This window comes from Copadichromis virginalis, linkage group LG8 (genome assembly GCF_057382275.1).
Source record: "Copadichromis virginalis isolate Kocher_CV1m ecotype Utaka linkage group LG8, C_Virginalis_male_GT1.1, whole genome shotgun sequence".
In the NCBI taxonomy this organism is placed as follows: domain Eukaryota; kingdom Metazoa; phylum Chordata; class Actinopteri; order Cichliformes; family Cichlidae; genus Copadichromis; species Copadichromis virginalis.
In genome coordinates this window covers 26238428-26261988 of record NC_140625.1, presented here as the reverse complement: position 1 = coordinate 26261988, position 23561 = coordinate 26238428, and the positions used below count along the sequence as shown (strand labels likewise).

Genomic DNA, 23561 nt, shown 5'->3' with positions numbered 1-23561 from the left:
CAGGGTCAATTGGAAAGATGAATGCAGAAATGTACAGGGACATCCTTGACGATAACCTGCTTCATCTTTCAACAGTACAACGGCTGCAAGCACACAGCCAGGAACACAAAGTAGTGCCTTTGCGAGCACTCTGTGAATGTCTGTGAGTGGCCAAGTCAGAGCTCAGACTTGAAACCACACTAACGTCTCTGGAGAGATCTGAAAACAGCTATACATCGACGCCCCCCATCAAACCTGATGGGGCTTGGGAGGTTCTGCAGAGAAGGATGAGAGAAATTGCCCCAAAACAGCCAAGATTGTACAGCAGCATCATACTGAAAAAGACTTTGGACTGTAATTGCAATGCTGCAGAAGTTTTTCTGTACCCTTCTCAAGAACTGTGTCACAATACAATCCTGTCTCGGAGGCAATTTCTTGGAATTTATGGCCTGGTTTGCGCTCAGACATGCACTGTCAACTATGGGATGTTATATAGACAGCTTTTTACTTTTAATAAATTTTTTAAGATTTTCAAGGAAGGTTTTTTTCATTTTGTCATCATGGGCTATTGCATGTAGATTTTTGAGGTGAATAATGGATTTAATTCATTTTGGAATAAGGCTGTAACATGACAAAATGAGGAGCAAGTGAAACGCTGTGAATCCTCCAGAGGCACTGCGCTGCTGAATTTACAATGCTATAAACTATAGCAGCGAGCAACTGCGTACACAGAAATAAAAAAGTCAAAATGCCATGCAGGCTTAAAAAAATGGGCACATGGGTTCAGCAGCAAAAGCTTTCATGCCAGCATTTAGTGCTAGTGCTCATGCTAGCAGACAGAAGGCTTTGCAATGGTGACCATGAGTGAACAATGAAGAGAAGAGGAGAGAAGAGGAGAGGAGAGGAGAGGAGAGAAGAGAAGAGAAGAGAAGAGAAGAGAAGAGAAGAGAAGAGAAGAGAAGAGAAGAGAAGAGAAGAGAAGAGAAGAGAAGAGAAGAGAAGAGAAGAGAAGATGTACCTCTGTTGTTCTATTCACCATCATCTAGAAGGGAAAAGGGGGGATTTGTAAGAAAAAGGAACAAGTAGAGGGAGGAACAAAAGGAGGAGGAGAGAATGAGGTGGTTAGTGCACCACAACAAGAACAACTGCAACACCGACATCATGGTTGCATCAAGCTGTAGGATGGGTATGTGACAATGTGGCTGTAAACAACGAAAAGAACCAAAAAGCAGTCACATAGAAGTACACAAAACTGGGGAATGGACTGCAACTCTCCCTTACAGTGTGTATTTATTCTACAATGAGAATGGTCCTTGGGGTAAATGTAGCTGTAATGTTGTTTTTGATGATATTGTTTCTTGCCCTGAGTGCCTCTAAAAATCCAAAATATGAACACTTGCTCAATTTTTGTCCCACAGAAAACTTGTCTGGGACTTAAATGACTAATAGAACTATCAACACAGAACAACAGAAGGAACTTATAAATATTCATAGCCCAATGATACCCTGTGGGGATTATACACACACACCACAAGTATACAGGTGTATTGGGGGGAGGGTAGTCAAGGCCACAGCTTAAGGTGTACCCTTAATTAATCCAGAGAATCACATAATTCAAAATGTATTCCATATTAATGGAAGTCTTGAACGATTGTGTTGTTAGTAGACTATTCTTAGTTTTCATATAGATTTTTAAAAGCATCTTAGTCTTTAGCAAAGACAATCTCTTTTCTGCCCTATCCTATGATATGTAATATGTGATTGATGGTCGGTTCCATGCAAATAAAGTACAAATGACATTTTAACCTATGTTACTTGTAAATATTTTTGATGTTTTGGGGGTTTATCCCATTACATTACATTTCAGTTATATCACTGGTTTTGAGATTGGAGTTTTTGTCATTAATATACAGAAATAATTGAATTATGTACATTATATTAAATGTAGTTTGATATATGGACAGTTTATTGTTTTGTGAGACTTCAGTCACTAAATCTCAGACCGAAAGTAAAGGAAACAGAAAATGGGATTTTTAAAAGACAAATAGTTCTGTTTTCTACATCACCAACGGAAATAAAGTCTTTAGACATGGTTGGAAAAAAAGAAATAGGTGTAATAGTTTGGAAATATCCTTATTCCCTCTCATGACTGAAGTAAAGTGAGAAGATGTAGCCCACCTTGATGTTTGTATGCTACGGTCAGCAGTTATCTAACCACCGCTAACCCTGGCAGGTACCTTCGTACAGAAAGACGTAACAGGAATCGCACCCATAATACATGAAAGGTGTCATGGGACTATGAATGAGTAAGACCAGATCTCAGACACAACAAAACAGCAGGTCATTGTGAGAAGTGTAGTCCAGCTCATAGCTCATACCTTAGACTCCACATCAGCATTGTGGTCGTTCTGGAGGAGGAGGGCGGCAGCCTTGGTGTCATCTTTACGTGCAGCGATGTGCAACGCTGGGAGGCGGACCTTCCCCTTGGTGTCATTTTCCAGCAAAAGGGAAACTACCTGGTCATGGCCTTGCTGCAGTGCAACCGCCAGCGGAGTGAAACCATCCTGCAAACCAGAAAAAGTCAACTGTAAGATATAAATGTGTTTTCCCAAAGTATGACACTCTTTAACAACAGCATGCAAACATACGGTATAATGGCAGTGAATACATGCTAATGTAATGCACATATTTTATTACGTAAAACCTCTTAGCTTAGCAAGCTAACACTTGCTATTGCACTAGAAATTATAACTAAGCCTGAAGGTGAATGTCAATAGTTTTTCAGGTATTTGGGCCAAATCGGAAGCATCATAATAATAATAATAAAATAATAACAATGGTAAAATTGGTAGAAAAGAGCAAATGTCTTAAACATGACTATCTTTAGAAGAACTTTCAAGAAACTCATCTGAGTTCAGGAACTGCTGCTTACACTACTACGAAGTCATTTTAACTGCTCTCTTATTTCCCAATAGATCACCACAGCAGACGGCTCTGCATATTTGATTCGGCACAGATTTTTTTTTTTACTAAATACCTTTCCTGAAGGAATCCTCCCCTTTATCTGAGCTTGGGACCATCACTAGGATTAAACTGACTTGTGAAACCCCTGACACTGGATTTGTGTCTCCACCCGGAATCAAACTGGGAATATTTTGCATGTAAAGCAAAAATGTGTTGACCACCAGCTGCTTCTACTTTCATTTTCTTTCTATTAAAAGTTGTAAAGTCCATGAAAATCAGCAAAAATATCAGCCTTATATATAATAATATATTTAAGTCTGGAAAAAAGTGGTGGGTAAACCTACATATAAAGATATAAAGTATTTAAGCACACCAGGTCACATTTTCCAAAGCTCACCTGATGTGATTTAAAGTCCTGCAGTGGGAATTAAACATGTTTTATACATGACTTCTTTTGGCTGCTGGTGCTTTAAATCATCAGCCAAAAAAATCGAATCAAACTCCCTTGAGGTGTCTGCCTGCTGTCCTTACAGCCTGGCCATCCTCTGTAAAATTGCATGATATAAATCAGAAGGGCTGTCGGCTTATAAAGCAGATGAGAGGGACACAGGGCCAGTGTGCCTCCAGAGTCACGTTAGTATTCTTTTCTCATCCGAAGCACTGCAGTTTGGACACCATCTGTAAGTATGGGGCAAGAAGAGGCGTGTGCTTGTATCTCCTTTTGGAGGTTTCAACACAACCTTAATCAGAGCTAAGAATCCTAAAATGTCATCTTAATAATCACGGACACTCTTTTCTTCTTGATGTCAGCTGACAGTCACACTTTCAGAGATGGCATATGATACGTTTGTAGCTGCTTCTAGCTGGTAAAGTGACAGCTGTTCGTGATTCAGGCACGTCGCTTTTATAAGACAATGAGAGACTTAATCAAGTCTCCTTTGTTCTCTCAGAGCCTGAACTTTTATTTTCTTGCTGCTGTGAATGTGACTAATACTCTCAGTGAATTCAATTACACATTTTCACTTCAAGTTCATAATTTCAGATTACACACATTAAATCTGATGCCTGTCTACTGACGTCCAACACGGAAGAAGCATAAAATGACAGATTCTTAAGTTGGCACTCACAGATTGCGCTCTATATTTAAAACATTTCGGCAGCTATCAAACTATTCATCCATTCAGTCGGCAGCTGGCATGATTAAAAACCGAAAACTATAATCTTCTGTGGGTGGTGTTTTTGTGTTGGTGCCCCCATGAGTAAAATGCCTGACATTGTCATAGAAAACAGAACTCCTTAGGAACTTGTTGAGAGCTAAATTAGGAAAGATACTAACTGTAGTAGGGCTGAGAAAGATGCATGTTATGCATGTTAGAGTCAGAGTTGCAGTGAACAGTGGCTAACAGAATGCTGCGTAGCTAGCAAGCCTTAAAGGCAGATGGTTAACACCCAAACTGACAATAAAAACAGTTCATGTGAAGGAGATCTTTCAGGTTAACTCCTTTCTCGCATAAACATGTTTGTCTGACAAACATAAACACAACTATTTTAAACCAGAATGTCAATGACAATCATCTGCCACAGATGGCTGCCCCTCCCTGAGCCTGGTTCTGCTAGAGGTTTCTTCCTCTTAAAAGGGAGTTTTTCCTTCCCACTGTTGCTAAAGTGCTTTGTCACAGGGGATCGTCTGACTGTTGCGGTTTCTCTGTATTATTGTAGGGCTTTTACCTTACAATATTAAGCGTCTTCAGGTGGCTGTTGTTGTGATTTGGTGCTATATAGATAAAAGTGAATTGAATTAAACTGAACTTTAATGTAGAAGAAAATGTGATTCTGAGTGAATTTGAACCCCTTATATGACCACTGTGCGCAAGTTTCACTAAATTCTGAGCAATCTTCTAGGAACAGCGATTCTTGTGTGTCGTGGATAATTATTACGTCTTACGGTAGATTAACCCTGGAGAACCCATGCGGTCAAATTTGACCCCATGGTTTCCCTAGTAAACCAATAGGGTCGGCTCTGACCCCATGAGTTCTCCAGGGTTAAGTTATGTATAAAATATGAGGTTATCATAAAACTGTTACTGTAAAATAGCTTGGCTGCTTTATGGTTAAACTCAAGACACTAGTTGACACTGAGACACTGGCAGTCACCTTTATAATTCAACAATATTTAAGTCCCTATGATCAAATTTACATACAGGCGCTGAACAAGTAAAGGGCAATAACATAACTAGGGCTGTTCGATATAACGATATATATCGGATGACGATATAAAAACATCTATCGTTTCATTTTACGCTATCGTTGGTTTCGTCGTGTCGCAAAATAAACTGTTTACGGCAATATTTTTCATTGTTTTGATGGTCACTGTAGTGGCTATATTAATTTCGTAAAGTTCTCTCTTTCTCTTATATTTAATATAACCACATTAGGGATGGACAAGCGCCTGTTTTTATGCGTTTTGGTTAGCAACAACGACGGTAACACCATCGCGTGTCTGCTTGTTTATGTTCCACATAAACCTTTCACAATAAAGCTCACGATCCTGTTGAGACTTTTCAAAATAAACTGAATAACGTGAAAGAGCAGATTATTTACAGATGAGAAGTAAAAAAGAGCCGCCAGGTGCTAAAAAAATAGACCTTAGACTCAAACGTTAGAACAGGCTTTTCCCCGCAGCACGCCGTGTAATAAATACAAAGAAAACGGCGGCCGTTACAACTTATGTCTAAAAATGTATCGTTTCATGCATCGGTTAAAACACTCGACTCCGGGTAAAGGACGCGCAGCTGGAAACACTTCCTGCAAGTCGAGCTGCCCGAGATTCACAGAATTTACAGAAAATGTTACATTTTTGTGATTTATATGGTTATCGGGACGATAGAATTCTTATATCGGGATATGAGATTTTGGTCATATCGCACAGCCCTACACATAACCATTCAGCAATTTAGGCATTTTAGTTTTAGATACTGTAAGTGCTTTAGTAAGTTCAGTGTCTCACTTAAGAACAAACGGAAAGGAAATTAAGCTGCGAATGGACACATACTAGGATGCAGACAAGATGAGATTGCATACTGCCCACAAACACACACACACACACACACACACACACACTATATGTAGACACTGACTCACGCAGGCAGTAAGATAAACGTAAGATGCTACTAGGAGAGCGTCTATGACTCATCAAAGGAAAGATTCCTTGCAAGGAAAACAATATACTCTGCACGTATGTGTGTCTTTGTGTGTTTATGTGTGTCTGTGTGCACACTTGTATGTTTATACAGGACACCAACTGTCTAGATAAAACCAACTCTGCATCACTAGACACCCACACATTAAAGCCGAAACTCCTCCCTCAGAGATCCAACGCCGCTCACACAAATAATCAGTGAGGGCGAGAAACAAACACACCCTCGCCTGCACAGACACGCACACACACACAGAGGCACGTGCATAAACAGGCTGACACACATTCATAATGTGATCCAAAAACATGTTTGCAAAACACACCCACACATGCGCATACCCCTGGGCACACAAACACATTCAAATGCATAAATTTAGGCTTTGTAAGAATTTTAAAGGTCACAATCCATCCCTAAGCACTAGCTCCCGTTTCATCTGATTTAGGAATCAGGAAAAGAGAAAAAAAACTAGTCTAATGTCCTAAAAATACTTTGGGACTCAAACAACAGCATCAGCAGCTGCAAACAAAAAGGCAAAGACAGGGTTTTGATCTTCCTTTAAAAGCTTAAAAATGGAAAGTGACAGAGCACAATTTCCTTCTTACCAAAATAGCACAAGCCAGTTTTTGAACAATACAAAGCGAGTTATTAAAAAAATCAAGTTATTCTGATGGGGTATCAGCAAAGTTGCACACTAAAAATAAAGAGATTTTGTAAAGCCCCTTATAAAGTGATGGCAAAAAAGATGATTCTAATATGCTCAAATATAGACAAATATTTCTTATAAAAGCTTTGTTCTCTAATTAAATGCTTAAACATGAATTATTAAACAGCAGGAGTTGCTTCATAGATATATTTCCTCACATGAATAATTCACATTGGTCTCACCCCACTGGAGTAGTCACAAAAAGGGTGAAAAGAGGGGAAGAGTGAGATGTGGTGGAATAAGAGGGCGAGCAGGAGGAGTCGGAGGCAGACAAAAGAATGATGGAGGGCATGAAAAAGAAATAAGGAGGAGAGAAAAGGAAGAAAGACGAGGAGGAAAAATGAGGTGCCACGAAGGCCTGAGTGAAATGTCTCAGACACAGTTCTGTAAACACCGCACTAATACTAATACTAATACTAATAAGATAAAAGCAGCATCAAATGTGCATTTGCAGAACACATCAGCAGAACATAAAAGGCACCTCTCTAATTACCTTCAAATTAAAGCTTTAAAGTATATTTTAGTCTGATTGATCCCACTTACAACATTGTGCGGGTATCTGATACCTGGTATTTTTTATCTTTGTACACTTTGGAGCTTCATTGTTTCCTATCCTGTCATTATTTTTCACTAGAGCACAACGTGTGTATTAATCCCTATCTAAAAACTTTTTAAATAATGTTTGCTCAAATAACAGCTGTTTTATACAGAATAAAAGCTGAAAAAAGAACTATATTTATGAGATGTTTCTGCATCACTAGCAGAAATTAAATGACCTGTTAGGACTGAATGCAACATTTAAGGTACAGAAGCCAAAAACTAAATGGACAGCACGTATAGAATAACATCATGACAGTATAACCTTTATGTGTTCTGCACGCTGCTTCAGTTTACAATTTATAACTGCATCTGTATATGTATATATCGCTAGATGCTCATTTTATTCTCCTTTGAACATGTGGTGGACTGGATCGAGATACTTCAGGGACCTCCTGGCCCTCCTTTGCCCACGTGTGATCTAGACTTTAATATTCCCAACAACATAGCCAAAATTTAAAATGTACAGATGCTTGTATTTAAATGATTCATACTCAGAATGAGTTCTTCTTGTTAACGCTCTGAGGTCTACATCGTCATTGGTGCTAACCTTAGCCTAACCCTACATTTTGTATGAAAGGACAATTAACTTGTTTGGAAGAAATTCTAAAGTTTTTTCATGTGTCAGTTAGAATGATTATGCATCAGAAAGATGTGACTAAAATGAAAAACGATCGTCACACTTTAGTCTTGCAGTGGTGGCAGTCGGCCGTCTGCTTTACTACTGCAGATGATGGATCGCTGTGTCACACTCACAGCGTAGCATTTGGTCTCGCCACTCATGCTTTTTCTCCTGTTAACGTCACCGGTTCCTCCCTCTGCTGGCAGCTGAAGACAGTCAAGGTCACTCTGAACGAACACATGCTGCTGCTGCTGCTCCCGTCTCTACCTCCTTCACTCTAATCACTCTGCCTCTTTACTCCCTCTAGGCAACAGATTAATCTCTGAAAAATAATTATTTTTTCTAACCCTAATAAACAGTGACCTCATATGTTACACCGGTCGTCTACTAAATGAGCTAGCGGGTGCAGGCACTAATCTAACATTTGAAACAAAGAAACCGATGGTGATAATGTTGCAGTGTAATTACAGAGGGGGTTGGTAGCCGTTAGAAGATGTTATGGGTTTGTGAGCATGTGCAAACACATGTTAGGTTGTGTCTTTTTTTTTTTGTGTATGTGTATGAGAGACTGCCTTTACCTCAGTGGCGATGCTCTGGCTGGAGCCATTGTCCAATAAGAACTGCACCACATCCAAGTGATTCTCCTGCGCTGCCATATACAGCGGAGTGAAGCCATTCTGCAGAGAAACAAAAGAAGAAATGATGCTGTTAATGTTTAAAGACTGACACATTCTCGATCTATGTGTCACAAGGATAGGGAATTTAAACATTAGAGGTAATTAATGAAACTTTACCAAGACAAAAACAGCGCAAGGACACCGATGCATGCTTTATTTTGTATATATTGATAAAGTGTTTGTGTGCTTGTAGAAAAAAATTACTTCTATTAGTACCAAATAATAGTGTCTCAGTTAAATTCCAGTTATATAAAATAATGACCCTTACAGAAAGACGGACTTGGGTAGGATGTGATTGTCATTTCTCACCCCAAAGAAATTATCGTATATCGGAAAAAAGAGAAATATGAATAAAATTCCGCATGTGGACTAAAAGACATTATGTAGAGATCTATACCTTCTTTCTAAAGAAAGATATAGAACCTGTACAGTAAAACACATTTGACAAAATAAACTAAATGAAGTTACAATACAAATGATTAAGAAAACTAGTGTTAATAAAATAAAAACACAACAAATGTTGGCCAGACTGATATCAAGGAGTCAGGTGATAAGGTGATTAATCCTGTTAATATCTCTGCTTACATTAGGTCATTGTGGGCAGTGCTGAAACATCAATAAGCAGTACTGCTTTTCGGCAATATTGGGTTTATAGGATTTCTGCATTAATGTGATAAAGCACCTTGATGTGTCAGGCGTGAAATTGACTGCAGAACAGGTTTTTATTCTATAAAAGATTTCTTAATTTAATTTTCAGAAAACTTGATTGCCACACATGCTATTATACACTAAAACTATGATGACCCAATCATACTTGAAAGCAGGGAGATTATTTTTACCTGACTTCCACCACCCCACACAAATGTTATATTCTAGCAGCGTTATCATAGTGTACATACCGTCACCTCAACACATACCTCACACCTAATAAGAGTGTAGATAAAAGTCAGTGTGGGGCTGAATCTGACAAGTGTGTGTGTGTGTGTTACCACACTAGATATAAGAAAACATATCTCCATAGCAACACAGGCATCCAAAAACCATTTCAGCATGCAAAAAAACTCCTCTTCATCCTCCTCTTCCATTCTTTGTAGTTATTCTAGTGTCACTGCACCAAATGCTTTCCTCGTTATACGCATAATTTAAAGGGGGCAAATTATGCGAAATCCACTTTTTCATTCTTTTGAATCGTAATTATATGTCCCCGGTGTGTCTAGTGACCCAGAAAGTATAAGAGAAGAAGACCCCCTCCTGTCTCCATAAAGCATTTTTCAGAACAATCATTTTTATCCTTTATTGGACAGGGACAGTAAAGCATAGACAGAAAAGTAGAGAGAGACTAATGGGGATTAACATGGAGGAAATAGACTGGGTCATTTTTGAAACAAGGCCCCTGCAGCCTTCAGCATATGGGTTGCCTGTTCAAAAAACTAAGCTATAGTGACACTCTGGTTTATAAGCTCCTTTTAATGTGAGAAGAGAATAAGCACCACCCATTACTGTTGGAGAGATCCTAAACATTTACTCCTCAGACGCCGTGAACACAGTAACGTATTACAAATTATTTGTTACTTAATTATTCCTTGAAGAGAGCAATTTCGTTACACTGCTTGTTAGATTATTTTCATGTTACTCCATGAGAAGTGCTGAAATGCACTGTCTCATAATTACCAGCTAACAGCGTAAACCTGAGGCTACAGTCCCACATAAACATACTGTCATACAAAACTAACTCTTTCTTTTAGTGTTTAAATGACACAAATTTGACTGCATGGTTAAAAACTAAAGCTTCACATTGCCTGTTACTGTAATTCTACTGTGGAATCAAGTGTCAGTAGAAAAAGAAAGGACAAAATGCTGAAGTTCACACTGGGAAAAAGAACGTGGCACTGTGCAGATAGCTAAAGATACTTTTTAACCCAAGTACTGCAACTGCATTGTAATGAATAAATCTGGTACAGTGATGGACATTGGTGATGTACACTGGTAACTACTAGAATTTGCATTAAAATCAATTGACCTTCTCCTACTCTTCAAGTAAAATCGGAGATGGAAAGAAGTTTAGGTCAGCACTAAAGATTAAAGGTCATCAATACTGATGTCATTTTCTTCCTCTCATCAGCTGCAGCCAAAGCCTTCACAGTGACATCGTTATAGTTGCTGTGGTGACAAGTCCACTGTGAGTAGGGCTGCTCAATTAATCGAATTTTAATCACGATTACGATCTGGGATTTCAACGATCATTAAAAATGACTGAGCCGATTATTAGCCCCTCCCTCATTTATCCGCGACACCTTAAAGGCCGGTCCGTGAAAATATTGTCGGGCATAAACCGGTCCGTGGCGCAAAAAAGGTTGGAGACCGCTGATTAAGAGGACCCGAGGGAAGCTCGGAAAGCTAAGCAGAAGTTATTTGGAGAGTGACTGCCGTTGGTTGAAAAGAGAGTTTAAAAAAAAACTTCAGTGGTGTTGCACACTATTTTATATTATTTTTTTAAAGTCATTGTTAACCCTTTAAAGCCGGTCAGAGCAGCACGCTCCGTTTTGCGTAACTATTTTTAAATCCCTGTAGAACCTGAACCGTGTAAGCTAGCGCAATAATTTGTTTTGCATATGAAACCGGAGGAGTTGTACTTACATCTTATGACATCAGCTTGTCCTCGGTCACGGTTTCGTTCCACATATAGCTTTGCAAAAATTGCATAAAAAGCGCTTGCAGCAACAAAAACATAATATTCCAGAAACACGCTTTGCCGTTCCTATCAGCTGTTCGTAACACTTCCCACAGTGAAATGATGCACATGCTGTTTTCTTTGCAAATTTGCATCATAGGATTGTTTTTTGTTTTTCCTGCAATATATAAAAATTGCTGTATCTCCAAAATAAAACTATGAAGACACTCAAAATAAATTTCCTGTTGTTGTAAACTATTTTTTGCAACTTTATTGTATTTAAAGTTTTGAGGGATAAACCTCTTAAATTTCTCCAAGTAGAAATATATGTAAACAAAACAAAAGCGATTTTCAATTTTTTTTGTAGTTTATTGCACTTTTTTGCAATTAATGTAGTTACTATGGACTTAATGCATACATATTAGTAAAATATGGGCTATAACAGTTGTATAGCAACTTGAAATGCTCCCACAAATGGCACTACAGCGTGTAAAAAATAATAATATAAGCTCTGGTGGACTTGGTTCTATAGTAGGTCTTAAAGGGTTAAATAAATATCGTCAAATAATCGTGATCTCAATTTCAGTGAAAATAATCGTGATTATCATTTTTGCCATAATCGAGCAGCCCTAACTGTGAGTGTGTGCGCATGCTGACTATCGAATGTGGGCTAAGCTGCACAGCAGAGTTGCTGACACAGCAAGCAAATACACACACACACACACACACACACACACACACACACACACACACACACACACACACACACACGGACCCTGTATGTACACATTCTTCTGGATGAATGCACGAATTCAAACATGGTCTTCCAAAAGAGATGATTTCGCCGTACAGCCTTGTGAGTTCATGTGTCTGTGTTTTCGAGAGGGGATGCCTTACCTGAGACTGAGCATTGACGTTGGCACTGTGGGTGACAAGCTCCTTCACCACCTCTGTCTGTCCAGCAAGAGAAGCTATGTGGAGGGCAGTGTTTCCTTTCTAAAGAACAGAAACAAAACAAACATTTAAAATTTTAGGAAAACTTAGGAAGAATTATTTTTAGCTTTTTGGATGCATGTAAAGGCCTGGGCTATGTGGATGTTTATGAGTCACACAGGAGAAATGTTTTGCATATTGCTTGTTTACAGCAGAAGTGCAAACTGCACACATATCTCTCTGGGGGAGTGCAGGAGAGTTAAAAGCAGCATGGATTGACTTAATGCTATGGAAGCTTTTAAAGCACTTTTACAAGCTTCAGTGTCTGATTGCTGCAAATTGAGTGAAAAATATCACTTTTTATTAAAGTCCTATCTCAATCAAACCTTAATATTTGCTGCAATATGATATCATTGTCTGTGATGTCTGTAAATCATAAATTAGAATTCACAGGAAAGGACAATTAATATAACTTTGGGACTGTGTGTGTATATGCAAACTATGATTAGCGCTAATCTCAAAAACTATAGATAAAATTAGGCTAACAAAATAATAGTTGCACCTTGTAATATAATTTATATAATTTATAATGTAAAGCTTGGAGAGAGCATATTCCCCCAAAAACAGAAGACTGACAAACTGAATAAGTCTACAAATCAAAATCTGTTCATATCTGTTCATGAATATCATTCATTTTCACTGTCTTTTGTTCTGTTGGCGAGCACAGATTAAAGGGCTGCCCACTGAATGAAAATGAGCACACAATCTGAATCCATTAGCTGGTCTGCTGATTGATGCTAGAAACTGATGCTAACTTTACTAGCATGAATTTTATTCTTTGTTTACTTTGGCATTTAACAGTAGTTAACTTATCGAGTACTAGAGCATCCTGATGTGTCCAGCTCTGCTAACTATGACACGGCTGAGTCAAGTGCACTAGCCCAACAGTCAGGACACCAGCAGTTAGCCTATTAGCCTTAACTTGCAAGCACTAATACTTCATAACCAGTCAACTTGGTCTTGCGCTTTGTTACCAAAATAAACAGCATTTCTAGAGCAATGCTTTACCTGTCCTTTTATAGGACTGTTGTTGTTGGTGATGCCACATTATTTATAACTTGTTAGGCCCCTAACACAGTCTACGGTAACTGTCAGATACTGTTCATTTGAAAACATAAACAGCTAAATTGTTGTCAGTAGCTAGCTAATTATAAGACTGCATCTTTTGCACTTCACATCAAGTGTTTAACTGTGTGCAACCAAAAGAAACTTTGCCTGTTTCCCTTTGTCCATAGACCCAGCATATTCATATACAGATATATACAGATTAAATATACATAACCCTGAACAACACATATGCACATGTTAAGGGTGAAAATTAAGGTTATAGCATTACTTCTGAACACTGGTTCAACTTGAATAACAGATACAGACTGTGCAATGGGAAGATAAACGTTCAAGAGTCACAGAAAGAGAAAAAAAAAAATGGAAATACAAAGAAGAAAACTACTACATACTGAAAAGACTAGCAGAGCTAGTCTGATATGTGCATTACTCATACGCAGCTCTAATGGATGCACCTGTTATATGTGTGTGAGCCATAGCAAGCAGCAGCTGTCGCCATGCTGTCATTCTTACTGCCACTAAACCCTCTGTACATACACCTCGCTTCGTTCCTCACATGCTTCGCCTCTCCTTCCTACTGCTGCTGAATCTAGTTTAGAACAAGATACAACGGTTTGATTCTGACATTAATTTGGGATTCTTGAAGTTTTCATGGCTCATTTGGGAGCCATTGTATGAGTGAGGGATACACATCAGACACCTTTAAACTGCTTTTGTAACATGTCTGTTCAGAGAAAACCTGTTATTGGACATTTTCTGACTAGTTTTGTAGCATTCCTTGACATAGTTGTTTTTGTTAATGTTGTAGTTTTAGTTTGCTATTCAAGCTAAATATGAATAGAAGTGCTTCCCCCATCACAGCATAACATAAATTGTGACTGAATGAAATGTACAGTAGTGTATTCTTTCCTTGGCTCACTTATGTCGCACATAAAACACTTACAAGGGCTGCCATTACAGCCACACTTTAAAAACTTGCATAATTACTATATAAGCACATATTAAAACCAGAATTTGTCTTCTTCTGGAAGGATTCAGGTTACAGTCCCAGAGAACTATTGATATATTACAATGCTCACACCTGCAGGGCTACAAAGGCCTCTCTTTTCTTCTCTTGTTCTTGTGTTTTTTCTGCCCTGTGCAATTAAATGTCACCTGTATATGCAGCTGGACAATAATGGATTATCAGCTTTTGTATGTTACAGATAATGGAGTTTCCTAAGGTATCTGACCATCTGGAAGCATTTCTGACAGATATTCTAGTTAGAAAGTTGACTTTTCAAAGATTAGAACAGAATAGTCACACAAAATTCCCATGTGAGTAACCAAGTTAGGTTTCTGTAACCATGCCTATCGTGTTTTATGTGAATAACTACTTGCAGCACTGTGAAGTTCTTACTGGAGAGACTGTCTGCAAATGTGCACTATTATGTTTTAATATCAGATCTGCCTTTTCTATAAAGGTATGAAAAACTAGCATGAAAAGGGGAAGCTCAGGTGGAGAGGGGTTGCACAGCAGCTCGCAGGGGCAACAGTAACTGCTCATAGGCTAAAATTACTTAAACTGCTAAAGAGTTTTAGCTGATCGGATCACATTGTCAGCTGGTGTAGCAGGGTACCTCAACTTCAGTTTGCTTGTTACACCTGTTAAGCTGCTTTTTGCAATTTTGTTTATTAATTGTTGAGCTGTTTTTACATCTGCCTTTTCACTCACTTCCAGCATGCTCAGATAGTATTAATAAGTCACTATCAAGCCTAACCAAATGCTTACACATTTATACCCAGTATTTTGGAGTTTTCATGCGCACAGATGTGTTACAGAAGGGTTTGAGGGACTCCATCAACTATCTTGAACAATATAATGAAAAAGCAGACAAAGTAAACTAATAGTGCATGGCACATGGGCACAAATAGCATCAGCTGCAAGTCTCTGGTGTTAATACCGCGACCCTGTATTAGTATTTTTAAAAACATTGTTGTAAGCAGACTGCTTCAGTGCTGGGAAACATCTGTAAGAATTGTGAGTTATTACCTAATTACTCCCACTAACCTAGTTTAGTGTGGTGATGTCAGCATCATGGCAGAAAATCCAATCATCGTGAATTTAATCGCCTTTCTTCTAATGGATAAATTTAATGCAGTGGAGCATTTCACTGTCAAACACTTTACATACACTACCAGACCAACAAGCCCTATGTGGTGAAATACCGGAATGTCCGTGACAGGACTTATACTAAATCAGTACTTGACCTCTCTACTCACATGCAGCCATTCATCTCCTCTCCTGCTGCTTAATCAATGTGACTTTGGGAAGGTGCAGACTCAGCAAACTTTGCGTGTGTGTGTGTCTGTGAATTCATGCATACACAGTGTGCCTGTGTGAGTGATTGTATGTTTATGCGACTCCTGGGTGGCACACACCTTAGTAGCAGCATCCACATTGGCACCCTGTTTGATGAGCTCAGCCACCACTTCCACATGGCCCTCCTTCGAAGCCAGATGGAGAGCATTGAGGCCATTCTGGAGAGAAAGAAAAGAGAGGAAGAGGAATGGAGATTAAATTAAAATAATCTTTATTGTTTTGCTTTTTCCCCTGCAAATCTGGTCTCTATTGAGACTAACATTCAACATATAAACTCTTTATGTGTGATTTTAAATCCAAACCATTTGGTATACTTGAACGAATTTAGTTTAGTTCCTGTAAGTCGTGCATTTAGGGAATGTAACACAACAAACCATAGGCTGAATTGGTGACCATGCAGGCATGGCAATAGTCTAAGGTTGCGCCTGCTTCACAAATTATATAAATAACTAGAAGAACTATTCCTACAATTTAAAGCTGAGTTTGGAGTTTCAGCGATAAAAAGACTGGATACATGGTTTGAGTTGTTTATATGGAAATTTTACTTTAAAAAACTCTACAATGGTGCAGTCTTATTAGCAAGCTTACCTGATTGCAAATATTAATGTCAACCCCATTTTTCAGGTAATCCAACGCTTTCTCAAGGTTGCCAGCCCGAGCAGCCCGCAGATAACAAGCATTTACGTCTGTCTGCAGGAAGACAGAGACAGGAGAAAATGATTATTATCCTAAACATACAATGTATTACAATGAGCTGAACAAAAGACACACACAGGAAAAAATGAATGCACAAACAATTAGAATCTTCGAATGCTGCTAAAATAAACTTTTCCTATGTAAAAAGAAAAGTATTTATTATCCTAAAACAGCAGTAATATTTAATGTTCGAAGCTTATTTTAGACTATTTAATACTTTGGAAATATGTTGAGAAAAACAACTTGGAGGCTATTATTTTTGTGTCAAAGCTTACTTATGAATCCTTGCAACAGGAGATAAGTTGAGTAAATCCCCCAAAGCTTGTATGTTATTAGCCAAAATGAATAGATTAGAATGTGTGTGGTAAACCCTTTGAGGGCTCAAAGAAGCTGAATAAGAGCCAAAATAGGAAAACATTTATAAGAGTGGGTCTGAGAGAAATAAAGTGGTCTTCAACATGCCTGCTGGGTTAAACACCCTAAAACCCAGCCAAGAAAAAACAGCCTGCCAAATCCAAGCCAAAAACCACAGGATTTATTCTGCTTGATACATTTTTTCAAGTTTGATTGGTGCCAGCATGGGACATTTTTTTTACAGATTCAATGACACATCTGGATTAAGCTAAACATCAAACTGCACTGAGTTAATTGAATTTGACAACCCCGACTTAAAATTAAATATGTAGAAGTAAGTTATTTATCGTGATACTTGCAAGAAGATATTTTTGCATTTGCATCTTAAGAAATTTAACTCACTATCCTGTTTTGACTGATATTCTATTCAGGCACATTTCAGGAAACTAATCAACGTAACTAAATAAAGAATCAATAACATTTGATCACAATCAGATGAAGTAGAAGTACTTTGTCACTAATGCAGCCTTTCTTTTGGGAAGCATTACATCACAAACAAGCATAGTGGTACCTGTGCAACTTTAGGAACACAAGACACCACATTTTTAAGACTGCAGCTCATTATTTTCATTTACACTCATCTGCTGGTGTGCTTACAACGCTCTGCAGTGAGGTAATATGTCTTGGATGCAGGAAGAAGAGAAGATCAGTACCAAATTAATCTGTAAATGCATTGTCAGCACTATGAAAATGTGAAAAATGGCATGTCTAACCTGGCAGAGTATTATATATTAGCATAATGAGCATGCTACATTTATTTCAGCCTATTGCATTTTTTTTACAGAGGTATTAATCTTTCTGTTAACCAATATTTCTATCAAGCAGGCCTATCACAGCTGTTGGCATCTATAAAACTACAACATGTAGCAACATTTCTGAGAAGATGCACATCAGGTTAGAGCATAGATTTAACACTATACTAAACACTATACTAGTACAAAATGATCACATCCATCTTATCAACACATAAAAACAAATATTTTTTAAAGCTGGCTAGACACGGGACTGACTACTGACCCACACAGCAAAATTGGTATGGCCAGGATCTGGCCCACAGAATGTGCTTACACATGCCCACATACTGCAAAGAATGACGGCCCTTTGGTGGTCCAGACCAGGTTTGCCAGATGTGGCCCACACATGGGCCAGTACAAAGGCAGTTGCAGACACACTGGTGGCCCTGTGCTGGCCATATTCAGTCAATCACACACTTTCTCTAAACTGACTGCTTCCTAACTACATTCATACACATTCACACTCAGACTGGAGGAGCCAGGGATCAAACCACTAACCTTGTGATCAGTAAGTGACTTGCTCTACCTCCTGAGCTACAGCTACCCAGTAGTAAACATGATTAAACCCTCACTAGGTTTTGAATAAAGTGTACACTCACAAACCTGTCAAACCTGCATTTGATGCTGGGAGCATCCAAAATTATTGTTTTTGAAAAGTAAAGTGTATTTTTTTGCAAAGGGAGTATAATTATACCAAACACACACAGTCAACCCTAACATCTACTGCGAGCACCCCTGATGACTAACTGTGTCTCCATGGGGAGCAGTAGCAGCAGCTGAAGAGCTATTTGCAGTTAACCTGTCACAGCTGCAAACATGTGTCATTATCAAGCTGAGCTGAGGATTCTGAAAGAGGGAAGTGAACATGCTGTATGTGCACATGTTTATATCTGTCCCTGTGTGCCAGGATTTCAGGGTGTGGCCTATGTAGGCAGAGCAGAAACAGGCTGAATTTGAGCACGCTATGACAGCAGAAAGGTTGAAAAGATGGCAGATAGTCAGTGTGTGTGTGTATCTGATTTCATGATTGCAGTGCTGTGATTCTTCAGCCTACCACACCCATGTAGTTGAATGGATGCCCACACAGTGCACAGGATAGGCACTCTCAAATTACTGTTTGCTCATGTGCCCATTAACCTGCATTATTCTCAACAAAGTAGATGAAAGGATTTAAAGTTAGCATCAGGCAGATCCTATCATTCCAGGAGATTATCTTAATTTCACATCTGGGATCATTCACAAACCCATTTTCACATAGTGTTTGATACAGAATTCACTTCATTAAAGACAATTTAATTCACTTGTCTTACTTTCAAGCATCACTGAGAATGGTTACAGAAGAATTTGTTTACCATGACATGGATGATGGCAAATGCTAAACTGCAGCTTTAAAGTAGTTTAAAAAAGAGAAGAGTGTGATTTCTTAAAATTTCCCTTCTCCCTATGCACCTCCTCAAGCTGTTCTGGCTAGGTGATCCCAAGCCAGTCAAGAGGCACAGTGTGTGTGTCTGGGGTAGAACACCTGAGCTAGGAGGTGTCCAGGAGGGATGCTAATCAGAACACTTCGGGGTGCTCTTTTCCTTTTTACTTTGATGTTTGGAGGAACGGTGGCTCTACTCTGAGCTCTGACAAAATAACTGAACTCACTGATCTCTAAGACTGAGCCCAGACAGCCTTTAGAGGAAAATAATTTCTGCCACTTGTATATCTGATCCTGTTCTTTCAATCACTACACACAGTTGATGGTCATACATGAAAGCAAAAACCAGTATATCAACAGCTTTGCTTAACACTTGGCTCTGCTTTCACCACAACGGTACATCAACTCCACCTTTTCTGCACTCATCAACAAAACCTCCAAATACTTGAACAACACAGCTACATTCCCTGCTAAATGCTATGCTGTGCTCACCAGCTAGTCTCCAGCTACATTTCTCTGTTATGGAGCAGGAACTGTAGTTGCTGCCTGCTATCACAAAAGACCAATGACAATGAACTGAAGCAGCAAAGCTGGAATTCACTTTGAATCAAGTTACATCTTTCAACTTTGCCTTTGATGCATTGTTCCTGTAAAAATACAGATTATAGCAGCCTTAATGTTTTCATTAAAAGCATAATTGAACTGAATAAACTGGGCTATTGCTTTAAACTGTATTGTGTATTTCACAATCAGTCTTTGCGCAATGTAAAAATCTCTACAGTGATATGAACAATCAAGTCAAGCTCATTGCACCATGAGCTGTGTTATTTGCTGAGGTCATTTCCCACTCAGTGAATAGATCTTACCTAAGGTCATCATCACATATACGCAAACACACAGGAGAGCTTACAGGATGTCAAACACAGGAGTTTCCTGGATGACTGAAACTGCAAGTAACCTCTCTAATGGAGTTTAACATTACTTTTAGTGAAAGTACTGCATTGCAGCTTTTGTAAAGGTTACAGATTCTTGTCATTATTTAGACCTCTATGGAGATGCATACCTGCATACTTTTTTGCCTGACCTTGCTGTAACATGTAACTCAACCTGAAACAAAATAGAAACCATATCAATAACACTGATCTAGTAAACTGTCCCAACTAATATAAAACACTCTAGTAGTAAGACTATCCTGTTTGCCAGAGTTGGCCCTGACATAATTCAGTTTTTATCATCAACAGTGCAAATGTAAAAACGAAACATATAATAGTGTCCCCATATTATTTCTGTAAAATAAAAGGATATTTTCTTGCAATTGCATATTTCAAAATAAAATATTTACTAAGAGTTCTTTCTACCAGTCTGGAAACAGTGCGCCGTGGAGATTTTTAAAACCCAGAGACGGATTGTAAGGCCTGGTGCCAAGCCTTTCAAATTTAATGTGGGGGCAGCCTGGGCTGCTTAGAATTCAGGGCATTATCAGAGTTCCAGTTCAAAGCGGCATCCTCTGGAAAAGTACTCTGGTCAAAGAGCAACACCAGTCCAGCTCAGGACTTCCCAGTTTGGTCAGGCTGACATCAGCTGATACACAGCACACGACACTGAAAATAACCACGTCACTGCTGTGACTGTCTGCTGCATGGCAGGTAATCAAGATGAAGACAGATGCCAAAACATTTTTTTAATATAATCTTTAAATATTTTCATAGCTTTTATTTGAGATGTTCATGAAAAGAAACCCGTATTTTCTGCCTCTGTTACCAACACAAATGCACAGCTAGACTAAAGCTGAATAAACACAGAGCGTTTTTGACATTAACCTGTGCTGGGGAGAGATCCTTTTTATCCGTGTATGAACATGTGTTGGAAATGGTAAATGGCCTGCATTTGTATAGCGCTTTTCTAGTCCCTAAGGACCCCAAAGCGCTTTACACTACATTCAGTCATTCACCCATTCACACACTGGCGATGGCAAGCTACATTGTAGCCACAGCTGCCCTGGGGCGCACTGACAGAGGCGAGGCTGCCGGACACTGGCACCACCGGGCCCTCTGACCACCACCAGTAGGCAAACACGGGGTTAGTATCTTGCCCAAGGATATTTGGCATGCAGCGAGGAGGCAGCCTGGGATCGAACCACCGACCTTCTGATTAGTGGCTGACCTGCTCTGCCACCTGAGCTACAGCCACCCAGGAAAGAAAACAATGCAGTTTGAGCTCCAGAATACATTTATTTACACTTATTTACTCTGGAGAAATGTAAGTACATTTTCAAAGACTGAGAGAAAAGCAGTTTTTGACTATTTAATTGCTATATTTTCACTAAACACACTTGTGCTTGTTGAAAACCCAGTTGCATACTTGTATGTACTAGAGATGGCACGATACCACTTTTTTATGTCCGATACCGATACCGATATCATAAATTTGGATATCTGCCGATACCGATATGAATCCGATATAATGTTTTTTAATCAACAAAACTGTTTTTTAAATATCTTGCTGCATTTTGTATAAGTTCATACTCAAGTTTAAAACAACAACTACACTAAAGCTATTCTGTTATACCTGTATGCAAAAAAAAATATTTCATAGTTCAGCAATACTGATCAATCTAATAAACTTAAACCTGCACCATCCTCCCTATTCTGGTATTTTAAAGAGTACTTAGCATAAATATTAAGCAACCTAACTAATAGGGTTCCAACTCCCAGCAACAACAAAAATAAATAAATAAAAAATAGGGAACCACCCCTCACGCTCCACCTCATGATGCTTAATCGACGTAATCAACCTTAATTTGATGCAGTGTGAAAAAAAATGCACAGAAATCAATTATTTTTCAAGAAATATTAAATAGATTCAACATCTTTCTTCAACAAAATTGCAGACTGCACAGATGGTACCTTCCCAAAGGAAAAAGTACTATAGCTTACTAGGGTATATTAGACTTAACAGTTACTATATACAATAATGGACTTCTATACATTTTACATCAGATTAAAACTTTGGGTGTCAGATAATTATTTATTAAAAGTTAGACATTTTAAATGAGAATAAGAAAGAAAAGTATGTCTTTGTGCCCCCTTTTCCCTGTTAATGCCCTATCGGCCCCCCTGGCTAAACTTTGCTAGATCCGCCCCTGCACAGTTACCAGCCGTCAGCTACGTAGAAAAAGATCCTCGAGTAGAAAGTAATATTAAATAAATTCTAACAACAGCTTATCAAGCTTAAACGTGCTGCTGTTGTTCAGCCGCTGGTTTCCTCTTTCTGGTGCAAAGTGGACCAAAAACAAACAAGAGAGACGGACTCGCGACAGAAAAGCCGATCAGCTGATCGTTAAGCAGTTTCATGATTGAAGTAGCAGCAGGAGAGGCAGTCGCTTGTTAAGCTTAATGCAGGAATGCTTTACAAACATTCAGAGATGGACTTACACACTTGCTTTACTTCTCTCGGGGATAACTTTGTCGGAGATGAAATGCCAGGTTGCTAGCGAAGCTCCAAATGCTATCCAGACCACCTACAGGTCCCGCATGCCACAGCCGCTCTATCACGTGATGCATACTGCTCCGACGTGCTAACTTCTGAGGTGAGTTACGGCGTGTTGCAAGTTTTGTGAGGTGCTTTCGTGATATTTAATGGATCGGATTACATTTTTTATTTTTCTCCGATATCCGATCCAGTAATTTAGGTCAGTATCGGACCGATACCGATACGTAATATCGGATCGGTCCATCTCTAGTATGTACTGGATACTGAAAATACCCAATCAAATTAAGACCCGTGCCTACATTTGTATCTACGCTCACAAAATATTTGCTTTCTTTTTTTGGCCAGGTTGCTTTTTATTTTTACATTCATCGGCCCCCAATATGCCCAAATTTCAAAGAGAAATTAAAAATGCATGCCGTGGAAGAGTTCGGGTCTTAGGAGGTTAAACGTAATCCTGGTTTCCACCGAACCAATTCTGGGGCTACAGAGAAAAAAGGGAACATATTCAGTAAGCAGCAGTTCTCTGGGTGAAAATGTCTTGTTGGTGTGAGCGGTTAGAGGAGAATAGACAGACAGCTTTAAGCTGATACGAAAACACCTCAAATAACCACTCGTAGTAACTAAGCTATGCAGAAAAGCATCAACGCACAAGTTGAACCTTGAAGCAGATAGGCTAAAGCGGAAGAATAGCACACCTGTCAGCTAAGAACAGGAAACACCTGCTCACCAAAACGTTGCCTGCCTTGTATCAATGGTTCAGTCTGATGATGTAGGCCACGGGCGACATGAGTATTAAATCTGACCAGAGTGCACACATCTTCTGATGGAAAACATTCCACGTCACAAAGCTCGACTGACTGTCTGATGCTATCAAGTCAATATGGTTAACAATATGTGAGGATCTGCTTGTTGAAT

The 23561-nt window shown here is 39.0% G+C and overlaps 1 protein-coding gene across 3 annotated transcripts in view; it reads right to left on the bottom strand.

Moving 5' to 3' along the window:
• Positions 1 to 23561, bottom strand: part of LOC146703556 (ankyrin-3-like) — a 129148-nt gene that overhangs the window by 75670 nt on the left and 29917 nt on the right. For 2 of the 3 annotated variants that reach the window (XM_085466817.1, XM_085466818.1), the window contains exons 2-7: positions 16419 to 16520; positions 15890 to 15988; positions 12308 to 12406; positions 8641 to 8739; positions 2358 to 2543; positions 998 to 1021 (exon numbers count right to left, since the gene is read on the bottom strand). In XM_085466817.1, the coding sequence (XP_085322943.1) occupies positions 998 to 1021; positions 2358 to 2543; positions 8641 to 8739; positions 12308 to 12406; positions 15890 to 15988; positions 16419 to 16520 (609 nt within the window). The remainder of the gene's footprint in view (positions 1 to 997; positions 1022 to 2357; positions 2544 to 8640; positions 8740 to 12307; positions 12407 to 15889; positions 15989 to 16418; positions 16521 to 23561) is intronic. The other variant, XM_085466819.1, reaches the window with a different exon arrangement.